General features: G+C 35.9%; 4 protein-coding genes across 4 annotated transcripts; 2 read left to right on the top strand and 2 right to left on the bottom strand.

Moving 5' to 3' along the window:
* Positions 1-1,278: 1,278 nt before the first annotated feature.
* On the bottom strand, positions 1,279-1,967 carry LOC123202931 (glycine-rich protein 2). The gene has a single exon (XM_044619074.1). It carries the CDS (start codon positions 1,965-1,967, stop codon positions 1,458-1,460), a length of 510 nt encoding a protein of 169 aa, XP_044475009.1. The 3' UTR covers positions 1,279-1,457.
* Positions 1,968-5,162: 3,195 nt separating this feature from the next.
* On the top strand, positions 5,163-8,139 carry LOC123203755 (protein LTV1 homolog). Its single transcript, XM_044620224.1, has 5 exons — positions 5,163-5,653; positions 5,755-6,168; positions 6,714-7,322; positions 7,458-7,585; positions 7,659-8,139. The coding sequence occupies exons 1-5, from the start codon at positions 5,246-5,248 to the stop codon at positions 7,660-7,662; spliced, it is 1,563 nt and encodes a 520-aa protein (XP_044476159.1). The 5' UTR covers positions 5,163-5,245; the 3' UTR covers positions 7,663-8,139.
* Positions 8,140-10,986: 2,847 nt separating this feature from the next.
* Positions 10,987-13,858, bottom strand: LOC123203754 (uncharacterized TPR repeat-containing protein At1g05150-like). Its single transcript, XM_044620223.1, has one exon. The coding sequence runs from the start codon at positions 13,546-13,548 to the stop codon at positions 11,152-11,154; it is 2,397 nt and encodes a 798-aa protein (XP_044476158.1). The 5' UTR covers positions 13,549-13,858; the 3' UTR covers positions 10,987-11,151.
* Positions 13,859-15,190: 1,332 nt separating this feature from the next.
* Positions 15,191-20,944, top strand: LOC123202930 (kinesin-like protein KIN-7C). The gene is made up of 11 exons (XM_044619073.1): positions 15,191-15,513; positions 16,156-16,245; positions 16,360-16,460; positions 16,562-16,675; positions 16,782-16,863; positions 17,140-17,207; positions 17,298-17,363; positions 17,467-17,591; positions 18,304-19,435; positions 19,705-19,958; positions 20,578-20,944. Exons 1-11 carry the CDS (start codon positions 15,297-15,299, stop codon positions 20,933-20,935), a joined length of 2,607 nt encoding a protein of 868 aa, XP_044475008.1. The 5' UTR covers positions 15,191-15,296; the 3' UTR covers positions 20,936-20,944.
* The last annotated feature ends 1,872 nt before the right edge of the window (positions 20,945-22,816 follow it).

The raw sequence follows: 22,816 nt of genomic DNA, 5'->3' as shown, positions 1-22,816 counted from the left end.
TCATAAATGAAAGTTTATATTTTTAAAAATTAGAAATTATAAGTTTGAGATTACACGTGATCTTGGGTGGGAACAAGTCTTTTGGCCTTAATACAGAAAGTTGGTCTTATTTGTTGAACACTTCTTTTGCTGTTGCCTATTGGCAGTCTATGGCAGAATGAGTTCTTTTTAGTAGCTAAATACCACTGTTGTTGAGGTAGAGATCGAGACAGCATCAAAGTGGCATCGCATGTGGGCGTCATGTCAAAAGCCTTTCATCAAATAAGAGTTATGAGTTAACTAACTCTTAAAAAAAAAAAGTTGAAAGTCATGAAAGTGTGAATTTCATATTTTATAAATGGGTAAAACTGTATGAATGAATAGTTGGTATAAAAATTTATACTGACCGAATATTTTTAAATAAAAAATTAGTTTTCATGTAATATTATAGTAAATCATCTAATAAATAATAATTAATAAATAAATAATACATTATTTAGTATATTTTATTGGTTCACATAACATTACCTTTTACAAATAATGCATTTCTCACTCATGAATATTAAATTAGTGGCCACTTCACCTATAAAAGAGAAAAAAAAAAGTGGCCAATATAAAAAATCTATTCATAAATAATTAATTTTAAATTAAAAATAAAATAATATATATTCACATAATTATATATTATTATTAACATTTAAATTAACATAATATCATTTATATATATATATATGATACCAACCATTATTGAAGGATGAGGTGAGAGTTTGGGCTTGAACAAAATAGAAGATAAATCCAGTATGCTTAGATGATAATGTTGGAACTCATGAAGAGTGAATTGGAAATTGGGTAGTGGATCCAAGTCCAACAATAACAATGTGCTCTGCCTTTTATTGTTCTAAACTAAATTGTTAGCTGAAATTTTATTTTAGGAAGGTGATCCATGTTCCAGGCATCGATAGAGGCACGGGTTTTCAAACTTTAGTTAGAGGATCAATTTGGTTAAGGTTGGTTCAATTGACAATCAAACTAATAAATTGTTTAAATAAATATTATTTAATCAAACAAAATTATTGTTTAATAGTATTAACGTAATTCGTTCGATTCAACTAATTTAATAGATTCAAATAATAAGATTTAATTCTTCTAATTAAAAAATGATTTTATAAATTATTCCTAGTCTAATTGAAGTAAAACGAATTTATATTAACAGTATGATCTCATTTAGAAAGGAAAGATAGTTATCATCTTAATGTCGAGAAGATTTACATAATATCAAAGTTACATAAACAAAAATCAAGAACTCAAATCTGTCAAAACTGTTATTAGCAGTCTCTGTAATCAGAAACCAAATGAACAAACTATTACAACAAACATGAAACCAGAAACATCCTCCATGTTGTCCTTTTTTTTTTTGTTTTTGTAATCAGTGTTGAAGGAATCTGTTATGAAATTAGAGGAATCAATGAGCATCAAAATCAGGGACGTCGACAATGAGCTTTGCACATATATTGGCAGTCATAGAAGCAAGGCCCCCCACAATGAAGAGGACAATCCAATCTCATGCCTCTGCATCTTCCTCTATTCATGCACTGGGCAAATTCTCCTACCTTGTAAGCCTTCCTATTACCCCTACCTCTACCTCTACCTCTACCTCTACCTCCACCTTTTCCTTTCCCTCCACATCCCCATTTATACCAACCGCCACCTCCTCCTCCCCATCCCCATCCACCACCACCACCTCCTCCTCCCCCTCCTCCTCCACCTCCACCACCACCACCACCACCACCCCATCCCCATCCATAACTTCCACCACCCCCACCTCCATAATGTTTATTCTTGCTGTTGATCACAACCTCTGTGTTGTTTCCAACTTCTACATTGTCCTTCCCTTGAGGAAGGTCAACAAGAGTGTCGCCGGCTCTCAGCTCAGCAACAGTTATTGACAGAAATAAGAGAACCCAGAAACTTCTACTTGCTGTCTTCATCTTCTGATGCCTACTGTTCAAATGTGTGGAAATTTTCCTTCACTTTATATAGACGAGGTGTTATCTGGATAAATGGTTAGCATTAGCAAGCAGCAACTAGTTGATCCCACATGATCTTGCTGCAGTCACGTTGTTCTCTTCTTAAAAGAGATTTAGAATGAGATTCCTTGGAAAACACTTTTGTCCCCACCTAAAATTGAACCAAGCATGCTTCTACTTCTTCTCCACACGTGGGCACCACCCTGCTCTTCACCACCTTGAATGCGACGCTTTCATCCACCTTCACTTATAATATTTATCCATTCAAGTAGCTTTACAACTCGACGATGAGATAATGGTCACCATCACACCCAATTTAGCTTCTATATTACACCTTAAGCATGGTGATGAACCAGACTAGTCTGCTCAGTAGAATATAAAATAAGTAATACTAAATGCTCTAACAGATGGATATTTTTTAAAATCACCCAAATGATTTCTATTGAAGTTGGCAAAATATGGTGTAGATTACATACCAAACACAGATGAGCTATTAGCCAACCAACGGAGAATGGTCCATCTTAGAGCATCGAAAATTTCAGTCCCTCTCTATCAAATTAGTGGTCCTTGCCCTAACAGTCACCATGTCTGTGTATTTGCTTGATCAAGAAGTTGAAAGGAAGACGCAGTGGGCACAGAGCTGGTGGGGGTGTCACCTGTAAACGTATTCCCAACAAGAAACAAATAATTCGGTCCGTTAGTGTCATCATGTTCCCAACTGAATATTAGAAATAAATTATATATGAACTGTATGAAAAGGATTCAAGCTCAAGTTTGCTTCAGGCTCCTTTGTACACTGCATGGCCTGAAGCTTTCTCCATTGGGTCATGACTTATATTCAGTCACGTAGACAGTTGAGAGGAAAATTGGGGCCTTTGACAATGTATATGATTGAGAATGAGGAGATAGCAGTACGTATAATGAATAAAGATCCATTTTTCCTTTCAAGTGTTCAGCTGTTTGAAAGGCTAATCAATATGAATAATTCACATGAGACAGAATGATGTCAATGTGCTATTCAGGCATTTAGGCGAAGCCAAATCATAACTCCTGAGTTCTTTTACATGTGACTTTGCACCACATATACGCAGCAGCCGTAGTAGTGTTAAGCTCAAACTTTATAGGAAGGAATGTTTTTAGACTCAACCAGGCCTTGACCCGATCAAGGGGCCAATGCGAGTCTTTCTTTGTCCGACTGATCGGACCGGATCATAAGAAGCATTAATAGTAGAAGTTTGGGTACCATTTCTCTCTCTGTATAAACAAATCAGATGTCTCATTCGATGTTACAATATTTTATACATCTCATCTAATTCATAGAGCCAACACAAGGTGATGTAAAATAGATATTTCACAGAATTGGTGAGATCCCAGTCACAGGACTATTTTGTTCCTGGGATTTGGCATGTCTAGTTCTAAGAACCGGGTAAAAATTCTCCAGATCAACCTGTTCCAGAATTTTTCTTGCCATTGCAAATCCTCTGTACAAATCCAATATAAACCGCCACAGTGAGTACAAAGTTATTCTAATCCCTGAAGGATGTACGACCATTACTATGTTTAGCATGTTAGAAAATTTATTAACGTAAACTAACATTAATTATAATTTTGATTTAATAAAATAAAGTAATTGAATAATCGAATATGTTTACAGATAAAATTAAGTGATTAAAAAGTTATAAGTGGAATAAATAACTTTAGTGTGGATCTTATAATTTATTGGATTGGATTCAATAACCTTATTATATATTAATTATATTCTCTCTCCAACCAATATAATATAGTTTTATTTATTAAAAGTTTTAGAAGATTCTTGTCATTTTAATACAAATAATTTCAAGAGTTTTATGAATTCAAAATATATTAAATATTTTTATAAGCTTAAAGTTTTAACTTAGTATTTTATAATTTATAACTAAATCACTTCAGAGTAGGATTGCATGATTTTATTCATTTCATGTAAATGAAATCTTAGGTAGCAATGTCCAAGATTCACCTAAGTAACATAGAGTTGCCTGTAAGTCACCCGCCTTGCACGAAAAGCCATTCCCATGTCCAGTCGGTATTTGAAAAGCAGTGACAAATCTCCTGGCCACTATCTGCAACCCTATAGTAGGATTTAGTTACTTCTGAAAGAACATTAGTTATTTAGAAATTTTTAGCAGAAAATAGTTCAGGGTACATCTTTCTTGCTTCCTCCCAGTTTTCTTCTTCAATAGACATTGGTGCTCCAAGGAAAAAGCCCTTTTCCACAAGTCCAGCTGCAAAATATATCAGCAGAGACTAGCAAGAGATGTTCAACCCAACAATCAAGAAAAAAAATAATGATAATACCATTTTCTTATGTTTCAGCCTGACATTGAAGACATTTGAAAATTACACGAGCCCCCAAGGAGAACTAAAGAAAAAAAAAAGTTGAGAAGCACAGGAGACCTTAGAAGGTTGAGAAGTTGAAAAGTGAAAGAACTCAAAAAAATGAAAGGTTAAGGTGTACGTGAAATTCAATCTCTCTCTATTAAGTGTCGGTATCTACTAAAATTAGGATCTCTGGGTAGTTTCAGTTCTTGAGTTACGTTGTTTGGCTCTAATTTTAATATTTCAACTAAATAGAAAGAGTAAAATAACTTTTATATATATATATATATATATATATATATATATATATATATATATATATATATATATATGAATTATTCATCTCTTAACATAACCAAGGATTTGCAGATAGTCCAACCCACCAAAGGTGAAATTTAAGTTAGATTCAAATTTAAGATAATTAATTTAAATTAAAGAATCAAATGAATCGTAGTGTAGAGTTTAGATTGACAAACCTCTGAACTGGAGGGGAGCTTCCGGCCGATGTAATGTCAGCTGCCAAAATATCTCTACTTAGGAGTTTAATAAAAAATGGGTTCAATGCATTCATTTAATAAATATTTATTAATCTAAAAATAAATAAGTCATCAAAGTTTTAAAATTCTAGAAAACTCAATAGGATTTTTAATATATAAATAATAATTTCTTTAATCAAAATCATCTCTTGATATATGATATTTAAATATTTAAGTTAAATAAGCTATTTTTGGAATGGGCTCATGGACTCAAATATATCGAAGCCCAAATTTTTTAATCTAGGGTTTTAGACAGAGCAGTAGAGAACGTTGATGGTTTGGGAGTTAAAGTTTTGAAAGGGTTTTATACCAAAAGACTTCCATAACCGAACTTCTCCATTCCATCAAATGGGCAAGAAGAAGAAATTTATCGACAAAAAGAAAGCGGCAACCTTCCAACTACTGGCCCGTGACTCCTCTGATCCGTATTTTGATGACACGCCTGGCAACGACCGAGTCTTCGTTCGACTCGACAACAATCCCTACTCGTTAGATGTCCTTGAAGAAAACCACGACGATTCCAATTCTATATTCGCCGACGCAGCCGAGGACGACGGCGACGACGAACTTGAGATTAGGGGCGCCTCAACGGCATCCTTGCCAGAGCACATTAGGAGAGAAATTTTGGAGCTAGGGTTTCCTGATGACGGCTATAATTATCTAACTCATTTAAGGGAGATTAAAAACACCGGCGGTGGTTCTGCTTTTTATCATAACCCTAAGTTTAGGCTCGACCAGCTCCCGCGTGACGTCAAGGTCTGTTACTGTTAATTTGTTAGCTTATATTAATATATATTAATCCGGTTGATAATTTTCGTTAGAGAGATATGGTTTTTATTTAGTTTTTCATTGTTTAGGCTTATGATGCTTCAAGAGTGCAAATTTCTCAAGTTAAAAGCGAGGCAAATGATAACTCGATTTATAGTGTTGCGTCAAAGACATTTGGTGTCAGGGTTCCAAAAGCCATTGATCCTGAAGTGGATGCCTTGCTGGATGATAGTGATTTATCACGGTTTGGTTCTGATGTTGAGGACTTGGAAGAGGATTTCATTGTCCAAGCAAATTATTCTGAAGAAGTGGCTGATTTGGAGATTGATAAGAAGTTGAATCTGGTGGATGAATCTAAAGTGGTAACGAAAGATGACTCTGTTAGTTTTTTTCATCAAGAAAATGTAGTTGGAGAAAGGAAAAGTGCACTGGAGGAAGAAGAAAATGATTTTGTTGCTGACAAGCCACGTGTTCGCCGTCTTCTTGATGAGCAGTTTGATTTGGTAAGACTCCTTGTTATTGTTATATTCAGTTGTAATTAATATTACTTTTTTTCTGTGTGGTATGCTAATATGATTGTTAATGGCAGTAGAATTTGTTGGTTATCAATCTATACATAGAACTTATTCATTGATCTTTGTTGAAATCAAGCGATTGAGTTTGGACAGGGAACTTTCAATTGAAAAAGTTCCTAGATTGTTGTTTTCTAATTTCATGTGTGGTTTTTAAGTACTTCTATGCATAGGGGTATAATAACTTCTTAGTGCAAGTGGGCCGGTAATAGCTCTGGTAGAACTGTCTGGCAGTCCAGGTTGCCCCACTCAAAATCTCTTGTTCAGTTTTAAAAACTGTGCTCTAGTTAACGCTAAAAGGTATCAGTAAGAAAAATGTGATAACAAAACTGCCTATTTTGAGTGTGATACCAAAGCAAATGCCTAATATTCTTATAATTGGGCTAATTCACCCTATTGTTTTATGGTGTTTACCTTTTTCCTGGTGCACTTTAGATCAATTTCATTTTATCACTAACACTGATTTGTTTTTTCAGCTTGAATGCCAAGAATATGGTACTGACAGTGACGATGATTATGGTGGTTATGATGTTGAAGAAGAAGAATCTCTTGCAAACAAGCTCAAAAGTGTCCTTACCGACCGTGTGGCAGAGGACTTTGAACTTTATGACAAATATGAAGCTCCGGCTGATATATTGCATGTTAATGATATTCCAAAGGGTAAAGAAGCACAGGACTCTGCAGCTGATATTATACGTCGTTGTGTGGAATATGCAGAAAAGTATGAAAATGAAAGTGAAAATGAAGACGACAAAGTTGTTGTGCAGGAAAGTAGTGATGAATTGGAAGAGTGGGATTGTGAGACTATCATTACTACATATTCAAATCTTGATAACCACCCTGGGAAAATTGGAGCACCAGAAATAGCAAGAAAGAAGAAGTTGGCAGAAACTGTCTCTGCAGCCTTGAATGCAAACAATCATGTCATATCCCTTAAAGGAAAAGAGAAGCTTCCTGTAGAATTTTTGCCTCATGGCCAAAAAGCTGCTACAGAAAAAATGAAGGTCATGGGTAGCTTGAAAAGTGAACAGTTGAAGAGGAAGCAACATGGTCAGGAATCAAAGGAGGAGAAGAAAGAACGGAAGGTATCTTTTTGCCCTTGTTCCAGATTTGTCTGTATTGTATGTGCATGGGATGTTTGCTTTAAATTCTTGGCAGTATTGTTTTAGGTTTATGTTTCCTATGTGTGATTTGATGTTGACATAAGGTTCTGCATGCAGACTGCTGTCAAGCAGGAGAGACGTGAAGCTCGGCAAGCAAAAAAAGAGATGAAGGGGTTGTATCGCGGTGAAGCACAGCGAGCACAAAAAGTCGCCGCTATATCTGGCCCATCATCCATTCGTCTGATGTAAGTATTATGATTATCAAATTCGTCTGATGAAGGTGACAACTAAAATGATGCTACTTTTTTCTTGAAATAGGTAGAGTTTGATACCAGTTTATTGTTTAAGTCAGTATGGTCTTCTAGCCTCTTTCTTTTTTATCATCGATGCAATTGGACCGTAACAGCTTTAATTGGAACATCTGAGAGGTAATGCACCAAAGATTACACATTCCTGATTGTCTTCCATTGCACAGAAGAGCATGCGGCAAGATTAAATTCTCTTGCAGAGTTTTAAATTTTGTTGTATTAATTTTGGAACATTAATTTCTTTGTCTTCGTTTATCAAATCATTGGCTTTTTCAAAGACTTGCAATGGATAAGTAGAAGTTGAATTGGTGCAAGGCATCAGTGAGTCGGCCACATACATTTTTATCCCTGGACATATGCTAAGTTTGTTTTTACGGTGGTATACATATTGGTCTTATTCTACGGTTGTAGGCTTACTTCCTTGCCATGCGGCCCAGGGCCTTTATTGGGTGTATATATCCCTGTTGTTAGAAAGGAAAGTGTTTCGGTTCTTGGCTTTGTTTATTTTTTCGGTGGGGTTATTGCTTGAGAGAGGCAAGCACATCCACCTATAAAGTTGACTTGGTGGCATTATCATTAGAAAAAAAAAAAATTATAAAAATGTTGTAAGGACGGCCACAGATAAAATAAAAATTGTGGCCCAACCCCACGGATAAACAGAGAGAAAGAAAGTTGATCAAGCAAGAATTTAATAAAAACCATTTATAGCTGCTGCTGAATATGTCAATTATCATATCTTCAACTCTTTTTATATAACAAAGCAAAATGGCAACGTGTTCCGAGTACTAGTATAGTTTTGGGATTTAAGTTATGAGGCTTCATAGCTAATGGCTAAGAGTGGATTCTGATTGATTTGAATTTATGTTCGATTTGAACAAGCCAGTTTGAGTTGGAGTTTTAGATTTATTCCCACCATAATAAGCTTTTGATTTCCCATATTGAACATGTTTATGTTTCCTCAATTGCGGTTCATTGTTGAATTTGATATAAGTAGCTAAAGCTTGAATTTAAGTTAGGCAAAAATTGAGGAAACATGTTTGTGTTTCCTCAATTGCAGTTCATTGTTGAATTTAATATAAATGGCTAAAGCTTGAATTTAAGTTAAACTCATTTTTATAAATAATCGAGTTCAATTTAATCTGAATTTTTGAACTCTAACCAATTCAAATTAAATTATTTTCAAACTTTAACTATTCAATCTTGAGCAAAATATTTTGTATTTAAACCAATTTTGAATTAGATTTTGTTTAAATTTAATTAGATTAAACCCAATCCTAATTATCATTAGCCATGATACTGGTGGTATTACTGTTGTCATTATATCGTCTTGTTGGTGATAATTATAGAGATCTTCCAATGCATGTGCTTCAACTGATTTCACTAATTATTAGTGTCAAATGGCTTTACCCCTCTGAACAACCTTCGTTCAAACTTTAAGCAATCAATTCATTAAGTCATCAAGTACTCTCTAATTTATGGGGTGAGGCCTCGAGACCGAGATACAGCTTGATGTTGACAAGGTCATAATTTTCAATTAGACAACCCCTTTTTAGTAACTGATCCATTCAATTCGGTTTGGCTGGCGTTTGGATTGATTCGAAACTGTGTTTGTACCACAGTTTCAATTTGACAGTTTGCTTCGGATTCTCTTTAGGTGTTACTTAATATTCTGTTAATAATATTATTCTTAAGGGTAGGTACAAACTAAATTAAATCTGAATATCTCTTAATTTAAATTTGATTTAAATAAAAAATAACTCAATTTAAATTTGACTCGAATTTATCACACAAACTTTAAAGATTGTTCAAATTCAATTCGAGTTTAACTTGAATTTATGTTTTAAATCTATAATTTAAATATATGACTCAAATTCATAGTTTGTATTCGTGACTTATTAACAAAACGACATCGTTTAACAATTACTCAACATAATTCAAATCAAGCTATATGCCCAGTTTTAACCAAATTGAACTATCTAACTAACTCACGAATCAAACCGAACCAAACTCTCTATTTTGAATTCAACCCAATTTCAAAACAAACCGAGCCAAATCTTCTGACTCAAACTTGCTTCAAATTTGAATTAAATAAATTTGAATTGAATTAAATCAAATAGAGTTGGTTTTCAAGTCTGAACCAACTCGGTTTGACTCTAACAATAATTATTCATTCTGCTGATGAGCTCGCAACAACATCTCTAAATAGTTTAAACAATTTCGAGTTAACCATTATGTATTTGAGCTAAACTTAAACCAACTCATATTTAAACTTGACTTTGATTTAAATCTACCCGTGATCCAAACATTGTGAACCAGATTCTTCTTCCACTAAAAAAATTATATCATTAAACAGTAAAAGAGACAAAGATAAAAAAGATAAAACGGAAGCTGACTAACAGATTATTGGTGTCCTCTCAGCTTGACTGTAAAAGAGCATTTTATTAATGATTTTGCCCAACAATGCTCCAATAATTCTATAGACATATCATTAGGCACTGGACAAAAATACCTTCCAGCCTTGACAATCGGGATGCTAAGTTCTACGCTTCTATCAGCCGATGGTCAAACAATGATGATGCTCACTGTTTGAGCTTTAGCAACATACTCTTATACTCCATCAAAGGGCCAACAAATCCTGCACGTGTATTATGATTTATATTCATAATCCTACTTTTGCCTCATCTTCTCAATCCTATGTACGTGTGTGTGTGTGTGTGTGTGTGTACACACACCATAAGTCATTCAGAGGCTTTCCTGTTTATTACAGGCTATTCCAGCTTATGTCTACTTGGTTTTCTTCAACATCCTCATCCACCCATTCCCACTTCCAAACCTGAAGTGCCCTGCTACAAACAATCCTTGAAATTGTCCATATGACCGAACTTGTCACCATTTTGCATCAAGACAAGCAAATCACTTCTCATAAATTGAGAGCAGTACATGTTCAAGTTGAAAAATAATCACACGTAGCTTAAGACAATCTACTTGCCAATGTGAGAGAAAATTATCATGATGATGATGATGATGAGAGGCATAGCAAATTAGCAATACCTTCCATTATGTTGAGTAAAATGCAAAAACACAGACTTCGTAACATCATCGAAATTAGACTCCTTGTATCTCAAAGAAACGGACAAAAATAGACAATTTTTAAAGTATCAGGCTATTTAACATGTAAATGTCACACTATAAATAAACTGAAAAGGCACTAATAACTCATAAAAATAAAACTGCAATAAACTGGGAAATTTTGCAGGTGATTACAAAAATGAATTAGGAAATATACACCATCTTAAGTAATTAAAATACAAACAAAAGAATTACTACCACCAGTGTCATTGAAACAAGAATATCGTAGCCATTGGTTAAACGGATTTATCATACAAGGATATGCATACATTTTAACACATTCATGAGCTCTATGTGACACACCAAGCAACTAAACAGCACATAGAATAATACAAGATTGACAAAAAAAAAAAAAAAAGCTTGCAGTCAACTAGCTATGGATCTTTATGGGATTGCAATGTAAAACACATACACTTATCTTTCATTGCCTCAGACTCACTTCCATACTCTTTGAATTTGTACTCGTCCTGCTTAAAAGTGGGTGGCACCTTCCCCTCACTGTAGCAATGATTACATAAACTAAAATGACATTTCATCTCCTTGAACCGAGAACCAATAATTGGGTACCGACAAACTGAACAAGCATGACGTCTGTGGCGAATCCTATCTCCAGTTTCAAGCTTCAACAGGGTACTCATGATGCCAAATCCCCAATCGGGATCATCAAACATGACAAGAAACTCAGTGAAAGAAACTAATGTAAAATCTGCTTCTCCATGGACTTCCATCAGTTCACTTTCACCTTGAGAAGGTACATAAATAGCCCTCAGTAATTTAATGTATCTAACAACATCGACCTTTTTAATCTGAGTACTGCCTTCATTCACAGGACGCCACCGAAGTGCATCAAAGGCTACTCGTTTACGCTTTTCTGGAGAACCACCACAAATGGGAGCAAGAATAGCATAAAACATGCCTAAGTCCACCCTACCTGAGCCTGTTTCATCCAAGATAGAGAGGATCCTCTCATTTATTGCTTTGACAGCTCCTTGGAAAGTTTCAGGCTTTAGGAAACTAAGAAACCTGCGGAGAATTTCCTCCAAGTTAGGTTTACGTATGGATTTCTGGGGACCACCACTTCCAGAGTAAGACACTGGAATATCATTTTCATTCATTTCTTTCTTCAGAAGCTCCACGTCACAACGGCTCAACCTTGTAATTTTCTGGAAAGCCCTAATTTGAAGAGCAGTAGCTAAGTCCTGCCTGACTGTAGTCCTATCGCCAATTGTCTTAAATTTTGAGGGTTCTATGACAACAAAAGTCCCTTCGCCATTTGTACCTCCATTATTCTTTGTTTTCTTTTTCTGTAACTGCTTCAAATGAGATATGGCATCATGCAATTCAACCCTGTTTGTCATTTTCAAAGCTTCTTTCAAAGCTTTCTTTGCTTCCTCAGTTTCTCCAGCCCCCAACAATGAAACGGCCTTATTGAGTTGTGCACGCCAATGGTTTGGCCATACAGCTAAAACCCTAGTATACATCTCAGAAGCTCTCTGAAACCTACCCAAGTCCATATAAAGCCCACCCAAATTATACAAAGCATCTACATGACCAGGTTTCAAATCTATAGCTTTCTGAAACACCTCGATTGCCCTCTCATCCTCGCCCATTGCATGCAAAGCTGAAGCTAAGTCACAATGGGCATCAGCATAGTCAGGTTTCATAAAAATAGCCTCTTCTAATGCCTTAACGGCAGCCCTGTACTCCCCCACCCCAAAAAGTGCACTACCCAAAAGCTTCAAGGCTCTAAAATGGGTTGGGCAAAGAATTGCAGCTTCTCTATAATATTCACAAGCACTTAAAACCATACCTTCCCCTTCAAGCGCAATCCCAAGATTGACATAAATTTGAGGCAGCAAGTGCGCCCATTGATTCCCGCCCGACTCAGCAGCCTCCATGGCCAATAAAAACTCCTCCTTAGCCTCTATATACTTGCCAAGGACATACAAGCAATTCCCAGCTCTAAAATGTGGCCTAACATCCATCGGTTGCAACTCACAAGCCCTTTTAAAACTCACTAATGCCTCTTTAAACAACTGGTGCTCATACAAAACCCTACCAATGGCCATATGCCCATCAAAAGCTTCCTCTCTCGACCTAGCCCCATCTGCTCTATTTCTTAAAACCCCCAATTCCTTAACAAAAACCGCGTAGTCATGTCCCGACTCTTCCCAGAATACCCTTTTCTCTGATAATTCAGCAGAAGGTCCCAATTCTCTTGACCAACCTGGGTCTGAATACGCATCAAAATTTTCCCCTTTAAACTTCCCATCTTTCGCTTGCTTAGCTTTCAATCTCTTCACCAAAATCTCCAAATCATCCACAATTTTCCACGTGTCATCGAACACAATACCGTGATTTGGGGAAACCGCCCAAGCTGCAGTTCTCTGTATCTTTTGAGACTCAATTGCCCTTTCATCAACAATTGACGACGAAGAAGCTTCAGATGCCATTGAAACCCCTTTGTTTTCGTCTAAAATCAGCTCCAGCCCTAATGCATCGAAATCTCGGTCCACGTCACCAGCACCGTCATCGTAGGTCCGTAACAGCCCATCAAAGGTTAACCCTTTCTCACCGTCAATGAACTCGCCGTAAGTACGAAACACTTCGTCGAGGATCGCGTTGATCTGTTCGTCGCTGAATTTAACTCTAGGGTTTACGGCCACCACTAAAGCAGCCATTTCTTCTCTGTTAAGACCACCGTCGCGGTTCGCATCAAATTGTTGAAAAATTCTCTTTACCTTCTCTGATCTGCTCCCTCTGGTAGCCATTTCGATTTTTTTTTCAAAAAAAAAAAATCCTGTTAGGGTTTGAAGAAGTGGAATAGATAAGGGAAAATAAAAAAGAAAGCGACTGAGGATTTGAATGGACGAGAAATCAAGAAAAGATAATAGCTGTCAAAATCCAAAGGGTCAGATTCATTTGACGTTTGGAATGAAAAAATATTTGAAGATAATGATGAAGGTTGGTTACAAATGGGTTTATCTGGGGGGCCAATTTCAGGGTTTCATTGGATCTGAAGAGAAAAGGAAAGAGAGCAAAGGTAAAGGCCGCAGTAGGCGAAGGGAAGAGACTCTCTTTACTTTTATTTTTTTATTTTTAAATTATTATTTATCAATAAAGGTTTTTTGTCTTGTTTGTTGTATGAATGGTGTAGCCCCCACGATACAGCAGTGCTCTCTCTCAGCTTGCTTTGCCAGCTGTCGTCTGTGGGTGTCATCATTTAGCAATGTCAATTGTAATTGGATATATATTATTTGGTTATTTAATTTGAAACTCAAAATTTTGTAGATTTAGTTTTACTTGTCATCATTAGGGTAGTCTCAGTTCTAATAGGCCCTGAACAAAGTTAAATTAAGTTTAAAATAAATGAATGATGTTTAAATTTTATTAAAAATAATTTAATTTAAATTATTTAAATTCAAATATTTAAATAAGTTTAAATTTAATTTATTTTAAAGTTAAATCTGAATCAAATAAGTTTTGACTCAAATATTTAAACATTGAACAAAGTTGAGTTTATATGAATCGAGCTCAAATTATAATCAAATCGATTTGAATTTAACTCATAATTCAGACTATGACGAGTTGAGTAATTGTCTAATTGACATTTTGTTTTAATAATGGAAAATATATTGTTTTAATATTTCATTTTATATGTCAAATTAGAGTTATAAATTGAAGCCAAATTAAAGGGTCATAAATGCAGGTTAAGCTGTGAGCTCCAATTTTTCCCACCCAAGCCGAGCTTTAAACTTTCTTTTAATATAATTTGAAAAACTTAAGTGATTCATTATTCACTTAAGTTAAACTTGGGTTAACCTATTTGAATTAAGCTCAACTCATTTCTAAGTTTACTTGATCAATTTGAGTTCAATCATCAAAGGGTACCTAGTAAGCTTTAAAAATCCGTTTCCGAAGATTGATGTCCAGCCCTTTAATCTCGTAAGGATAGGATGTGGTTCACCTGGATATGGATATGGACCATATGGTTCAAACTATGTAAATCGAGCCGCACATAAGGCAGGCCCATCTTAATCCGTTACGAAGATCCAAGTTTATTAGTGCGGAGAATATCGTATTAGTAAATTAGCAATTAGTTAGTTATTTTTGGCGGTTATGATTCAAGGGTCGTTACATTTCCAAGCCATAATGAGACATGCAGACATTTTCCTTTCCTCATTCTCAAAAAAGACAAAGATAGATTACTGCTATCAGTGATTTTCCTCCGATTTTTCGGCCTTATTTCTAACTCATTTCCCCGACATTTTTGTTCTTCATCTTTCTTTTTACTGGGTTAATTTTCCTCCACTGACTCATTTCTCATCAATATTTAATTTCTTTTTTTATTTGATAGAAAATTCTATTTCATAGCAACTGCGTTGGAGTCCTGAGTCACAAAAGTTCATCAAAGGGGACAAGCAGGATCACATTTTTTGGGGGAGGAAACTATAATCTGAAGTTTGTAATTGAAGTGTTAGTTGAATTGTAAAAGAAAAGAGGAGGAGCTGAGAGGCTGATGGGTGCGGAGGAGCTAATTAGTGGGGAAACTCAGGATCTGTCTCTACCCAGCGGCCAACAAGAGAAGATTAAAGTTCTGGTTAGATTAAGGCCTTTGAACGACAAAGAAATTGCATTCAATGATGTTTCAGACTGGGAATGCATTAACAAGGACACCATCATCTTCAAGAACACCTTGCCAGAACGGTCTATGTTCCCAACAGCCTACGCTTTTGGTAAGCTAATCCTATATTCTCCATTTCATAGCTTTTTTGTGTTTCTAGCCTTGGCCCTCAAGAAATTTCTCATTGTTCTACAAGCCTTTTATTATAGAAAGTTTAGAGAGGTTCGGGGTTCAATTATTAGAATTCTCTAAATTTTTAAACACTTGGGGAATTGGTCTTTCTTGTGGTTGCCAACCATACTTGAAACTTCCTTTCCTCTTCTCATTCTTAAAGCTTTCCTAATGTAATTTTGGGTCCGTATTGTCTGCATTTGACACAAAATCGATTGGTTAATCTTTGGTTATCATTTCCAAGCCATGTGGGATGTATATACCCAACATCTCTTCCATGTTTTTCTATATGGGAATTGTGCAGATGTGTTACACTGAGATTTCACGATTCAAGTCATGATCATAAAGTTGGAAAATACTGACTCTACGCAGTTAAGAAAAGTTGTTTAATCTCGTATCAGGACTTCAAGTCAGGTCCATGGCATCATCCCCCACAGGACTTTCTGGTTAAATTAGCTCCAATGACTAGACAATTGAATATTTATTGAATTGCTTCGTGTTTCTGGCTAAATAATAATCTTATAACTATTCTTTTTCCTATTTTATCTTCTCTTTTTGTTTCTGGTCAATATATTGGGAATAGACAGAGTATTTGGATACGACTCCCCCACAAAGGAGGTGTATGAAGAGGGAGCAAAAGAAGTTAGCCTTTCAGTAGTCAGTGGCATTAACTGTGAGTAAATTTATGTCTTATTCTGTTTTCTATCTGTTGATATTTCATTACCAAATTCTCTTGTAATAATATTTCGAAACATATATATGTATGTATGTATGTGTATATATCCAGCAAGTATTTTTGCATATGGTCAAACAAGCAGTGGAAAGACATATACAATGCGTGGCATTACTGATTATGCTGTATCAGATATATACGATTACATTGAAAAGGTAGAGTGAATATTCAACCGATTCTGTCAGTTGATCATAAATACAATCCTTTTGACGCCAGCATGGAGATGAGCATTTCTATTTCTATTTATATATTTCAGCATAAGGAAAGAGAATTTGTGTTGAAATTTTCTGCAATGGAGATTTACAATGAAGCAGTCAGAGACCTCCTCATCTCAGATACTAGTCCACTTAGACTCCTAGATGATCCAGAGGTGATTTCTTTGTTTTAAAGAAATTTTCATCTGGCCAAAATGTTGCTTTGGTGTAAATTTATTTTGAAGGGCACAGACACCTTTAGTAACACTGTGACTTCAACAGAGAGGGACTGTCGTTGAGAGACTCACTGAGGAGACATTGAGAGACAAGAGCCATCTCCAGGAGCTCCTTGCTATCTGTGAAGGTAAGGTCACTATTATTGGCACTCAAAAAATTTAGTTTTTTTCAACAAATCACATCGACAAGGCACATAAGAAATGCTGCTTTTGTACGGGCATTTTACATCTTTTGGGATGTTTCAAGATATGTTTTAGGTTGCAAATCCTAGAAGCAAAACTGTATCCAAAGCCGGCAATATCTTGATAATGGATTGAGTAATCGGACCAAAATGTTAAGAATGATCTGTTACAAATGTTACACAGATGGCAGTATATGTTCACTTTTTGCTGAATTCTTGCAGCTCAACGGCAGATAGGAGAGACCTCTCTAAATGAAACTAGCTCTAGATCCCATCAAATTTTGCGCTTGGTACGTATGGCGTACAAATAAGTAGCAAATCTCTTTCTTGCTTAAGCTCTTGTCTTACACTTTATTCTACCACTTGTTGGATTCTTGCAGACAACTGAAAGTTCTGCTCGTGAATATATAGGCGCTGACAAATCAAGCACTTTAACAGCAACTGTGGTATGATATGATTGTTCTCCTTGGAACTATTTTTTAATGAGATTTCCTATGAAGACTCTGCCAGGTTTTAAAGTAGGAAACTTAATTTGTCTTCTTTGGGCAGAGTTTTGTTGATCTTGCGGGCAGCGAGCGTGCTTCTCAGGCACAATCTGCTGGTGTGAGATTGAAAGAAGGCTCCCACATTAATCGCAGCTTGTTGACACTGGGAAAAGTAGTTCGCGCATCAAGGTTGAAAAATTTTGGTAGTGAAAATTTTCATTGGCCTTAGAAAACTTAGTGCTTGCTTCGGCATCAGACTTGAATTTCTTGTATTGAAGTTGCAAAACATTTTACTTTTAGGTGGTCTTGATGGATGCATTGTACTCTCAATTTGATTTATAGTTCCTGAACTTGTGAATCAAAACCAAATTCCAGGCCTCATTCATGATGTCTTGTCCTTACATGCTGACAGTGGTGTAGAGAATTTTCTGATGGCACATTACTGAATGTCATGGTTAGGGTTGATATTGGGCTATTGATTTGTATATGCAACCGTTTTGATTGACTGGCCATGAGTTACCACTTGGAAGGGAGGAAAATAGATGAGGTAATTGAGCTAGAGTTGAAGCTTGAGCTCGTTCAAGTTGGTGTATAGTGTTACCAAAGAATCGTTGGTAAGGTGAATCATTAAATAAACAAACAAGTCAATTTCGAGTCAAACTATCGAATTGGAGTTATAGTTCAAAATCGACTTGTTTGGTATAAACCATGGATTCGATCTGAACCAGCTCGGATTGGATCCAGCCTTATGCTTGTATTTACTTTCGCTTGTAAACTACAACTCACCTTTTGATTGTTCTTGCTAAGAACTTGTTTTCTTATTCTTTCATTTGGCTCTGTTTGTTCTTATCAATTTAGTTGTCATTGTTTCTGAACAACTTATTCCCATGATTGGATGTAGCAAGGGAAGGAACGCGCACATACCATATAGAGACTCTAAGCTGACACGAATACTGCAAAATTCCCTAGGAGGCAATGCCAGAACTGCTATCATTTGCACTATGAGCCCTGCTCGCAGTCAACTTGAGCAATCAAGAAATACCCTTTTGTTTGCTTCCTGTGCTAAAGAAATATCTACTAATGCACGGGTCAATGTGGTGATGTCCGATAAGGCATTAGTAAAGCAGTTACAAAGAGAATTGGCTAGATTGGAAAGTGAGATGAAGAAGCTAGGATCAACTTCAGGGACTTATGATTCCAATTCATTGCTGAAAGAGAAAGAGCTGATTATAGAACAGATGGAAAAAGATATCCAAGAATTGACTCGGCAGCGTGATCTTGCGGAATTGAGGATTGAGAATTTGCTACAATCAAGCATTAATGAGAAGATAGAAGGTAAAGGGTTCTCACTGGGTCCTGGAGGAAAAGAAGGGAGATTATCTGAGACCGAAGCCACAGATGAGGATGCATTATCGTCTTTGTCCTTACAGGGTGGTACTGAACAAGAAGGGAAAGGTGAAGTTGCTGTATCATCCGCTCATAAGAAAGATAAGGACTCAAGCCCCACAAGTAAAGATCCTACTTGTGATGCTTTGAAGCAAAAAATTCAGGAGCTGCAAAGAACCATCCATTATCTTGTCAATTTATACCCTCAGGAACAAACTCCTTCTTCTGTTGCAGATATGGATAGCTCCAGAAGCGCAAAAATAAATAGAAGCGCAAGTTGCAGAGCCATTGTCATGTCAAATCCATTTTCCCTGGAGTTTGGGAAGGCTGAACACAGTGAGAATACACGGCCTAACTGGACTGAAGTAAACTTCGCTGGAAGAACTGGAGGCTTTTACCGAAGGCTTTCTGAAATTAAGTATGCTGCCAAGTCTGGAAATTTTTCCAGGAAAGATTATCAAATTTCCATTAGTGGAGCTTCGGTGGATTCATTTAAAGAGTCAGATGCAGACGATACCACTAGTTGTTATGAACATAGTGAGAACACGCCTTCTTTTAATAGCGCTTCCATTCTATCACCGAGCCTGAGAGAGTCAGAAATAGAAGATTCCAGCATTTTCAGCTTAGTTCCGGGACACAGTGACCTGGTAAGAACTACCAACACTTCACCTTGCTCCATCTCTAGCTGTTTCCATTTAACACTCTTTAATTTTCTTGATTTTCATGTTCGTTTTATAGATTCCTGATAAATGAACTCATGTGAGAAAATAAATGCTGTTATATAACTGCCAGCACTAAATAACAATACCATGTTCTAGTTTCTAGGCTTTTAGTGACACCATACCATTGGTTTTTAGCTGTTATTATTATTTTTTCTTTTGGGCCTTAATAGCACTTGGGAATAATTGTGTGATAGGTTCACAAAGCAGTGATGAACAATATAAAGGACGCTGGATTGAATCAAGTTTCTTCTTGGTCAGTAGAATTTGAGAGCAGGAGAGAAGAGATAATTGAACTTTGGGATGCATGCAAAGTACCATTGGTACACAGAACTTGCTTCTACCTGCTTTTCAAAGGTGATCCATCTGATTCTGTGTACATGGAGGTGGAGCTCAGAAGGCTATCCTTTCTTAAGAGCGGTACTGTCAGCAAAGAGAGTTTAAATGCAAGGTGCGTCCTTAATCATGTTTATTTATATAATACAAATTGTGTATCACCAAGGCAAATTTCAAATCAATAAAACACAATACATATATTGAAAATGCAACCCACATTATTTGAGGATAATACGACAAAACTAATTAAAGAGTTTTTGAATTCCTAAATTGTCTAAAAGCATTTTAGATTGTAAAACTAAAACCTAAAAAACAAAACTATGACATATTGTGTTCAAACGAACGATAGTGGTTCATTCTATTGAACACGAATGATATAGGTGAATGTAATATTTTAGGGGTTCAATGTAATAGTGTTACGTAAATCTTATATTAACAAATCACAAAATAAATATTAGGTGTGTATTTCACATCGTTTATTCTAAACGTGATTTGAGTTGTAAAGTCTAAAAACAAAGAGATATAAGATATGCATCTCACATCACTTATCCTAAATTATTTAGACACATTTTGGATTATAAAACCTAAAAACAAAAATATTATGATGGATTTTGTGTTCAAACGAACAATAACTTAACAATGAATTAAGCTATCGGATTAGGATGTTAAGAATTGTTAACTACTTCTATTTTGTTTAGTAAACATTGATTGAAAGTCGATTTATGCTGCAATAGTTTGAAGGCTCTATATCGGGAGAGAGAAGCATTAAGCAAGCAAATTCATCAGAAGTTCTTGAGAAAAGAGAGACAGGAACTATACCAGAAATGGGGTATTGCATTGAACACAAAGCAGAGAAGTTTACAGTTAGCACGCCGTATATGGACAGATACAAAAGACATGAATCATATACAAGAAAGTGCTGCTCTTGTTGCAGAATTGGTGGGATTTTTAAACTCAGGCCTTGCTCCCAAGGAAGTGTTTGGACTCAGCTTCTTAGCCGCACCCGGATCCATGAACACAAGATCATTCAGTTGGAGACATACCAAGTCTTCTGCTTCTCTACTTGGCAGGTCTCCTTCTCTATTACTTTAAATTTGTCAGAGATAAAGAGATACCATGTAATAACACTATTCAAATTTCATATGGACATGACAAAGATATCAAAATTGTATAAATATATTACATCGTTTATAAAAAATAATTAAAATTTGATTAAATAGTTTATATGTTCTTCAACTATCAAGAAACATAATTGATTAGTAAACTGGAGTATAGCACCGGAATGTTACATCCGGCATATATGCTAATTTTTTGGTGTCTCCATCTGCCATATTTGACCTGCATTGTCATTTTTCCGTTTACTGTAAATTGGAACACTTGCTAGCTGACCTTAGTTTGTTAATTTGATATATTTTTGTCAGCCACATTATATTAAATCAAATAAATTTGGGAATTTGTGAGCTGTTGTCGGTTTTGGATTGAAGCTTAATTTTATTATTATTATTGTTCTTATTATTATTATATACAAGAAGAGAAGGTAAACAAATACACAATCTAAGCATTATCCTTGGAAGATGTTAAATGTTTTGATGATTCTTCAGCTCCGCTTGATTTGAGTTATTAGCCAAGTTCATATTGATTAGAGTTGAATAATTGGCTCGCTAGTTAGATTGAGCCAAACGACCTATAGCTCAAGTTCGGCTAAGTTCCCAATCAAGCTTGGAACTCTTGAGATCAACTCAAGATTGATCCATATAAACTCAAACCAATCTCAACCAAGTCCAGCTAGCGTTCGAGTCCAACCCAACTTAGCTCGGTCCAACCCTAAATGTAACTCCCTCCCATTACTCAAGAAATTATCAACTAATACCACTTTCATATACAAGATGACAAAATGAAAAGATGGCATTACCATATGGCAACATACATTACTTATAAATGATCTTAGATCCTTCGGTGATTCTCCATCCTGAATTCGAAGACGACATTTCATACCTGGTTGTGTAGGTTGTGATTTTTGAATCACTGTTCTTCTCTGGATGAATTGTGTCTGTTAGGTTGGCAGACTCTTCTACAGTTGCTTCCACCCAGGTATGTTTCCCATCTTGTGAAAGAGTCACGCTGTCAATGGTCAGGTTCAATCATATACCCAACCTAGTTCTGCGATTTCAGCTGCACGATCTGCCCATATCTTTAACATCTGACCACCCAAAACCTGGCAGTTTCTTTTAGTGTCAGGAAAATTTTAAACATGAATGATTTTACATTATATGGTTACGGTGGTCGATCAGAAGATTTCAGAAACACTTCATATATCAAGATTTCTATCAGTAATTAACACAACAGCATATAGTAGCCTAGAAGATGGGCTCATTATAAAAAGCAGATGGAAACAGAAAACAATATAATATAGTCCAATGAAGTGTCCACTTGATGTAAAAAATAATTTCTCCCAGAAGATGGGATCATCGTTAAAAAGAAGGAATAAATGCAATTTCAATACATTTCCACAAATGCCACTATGCAGGTGAAAGTTCATATCACAACATGAGTGCACTCGTTGAAACAATTACAAAACAAAATTATAACTGCAAGTTTCTTACCTCAGGATGATTAGGTCCAAAGGCCTGAGATTTTATTTTCTGCCACTTGCGAACTAAATCTTCTGCTATCCTTGCATTCATTCTAGGTAATTCCTCCCCAGAATCTTCATCCCTGGAGGACCCTGCACAGTTACAAACTAAAACTTTAAGAAGATAAATTTTAGCAGCAAACAAGGAAATATGAAATGTCTGCAATTGCATGAATTCCTTTGTTCAATGAAAATTAACTTCTTGGATTTTAGAAGCTAGCCCGTAAAATTAACTGAATCTGCATGTTTAGAAACATACAAATGAGAAATTTTATCTTGAACCAATAGTTGAAGAATGTTAAAAAAGGTAGGGTAGCTGCCGTGCCTAAAGCCCGCAGCAT

This window comes from Mangifera indica, chromosome 19 (assembly GCF_011075055.1).
Source record: "Mangifera indica cultivar Alphonso chromosome 19, CATAS_Mindica_2.1, whole genome shotgun sequence".
NCBI classification, from domain to species: Eukaryota; Viridiplantae; Streptophyta; class Magnoliopsida; order Sapindales; family Anacardiaceae; genus Mangifera; species Mangifera indica.
Note: the sequence above shows the minus strand (reverse complement) of the source record. Positions and strands in the feature narration are given on the sequence as shown.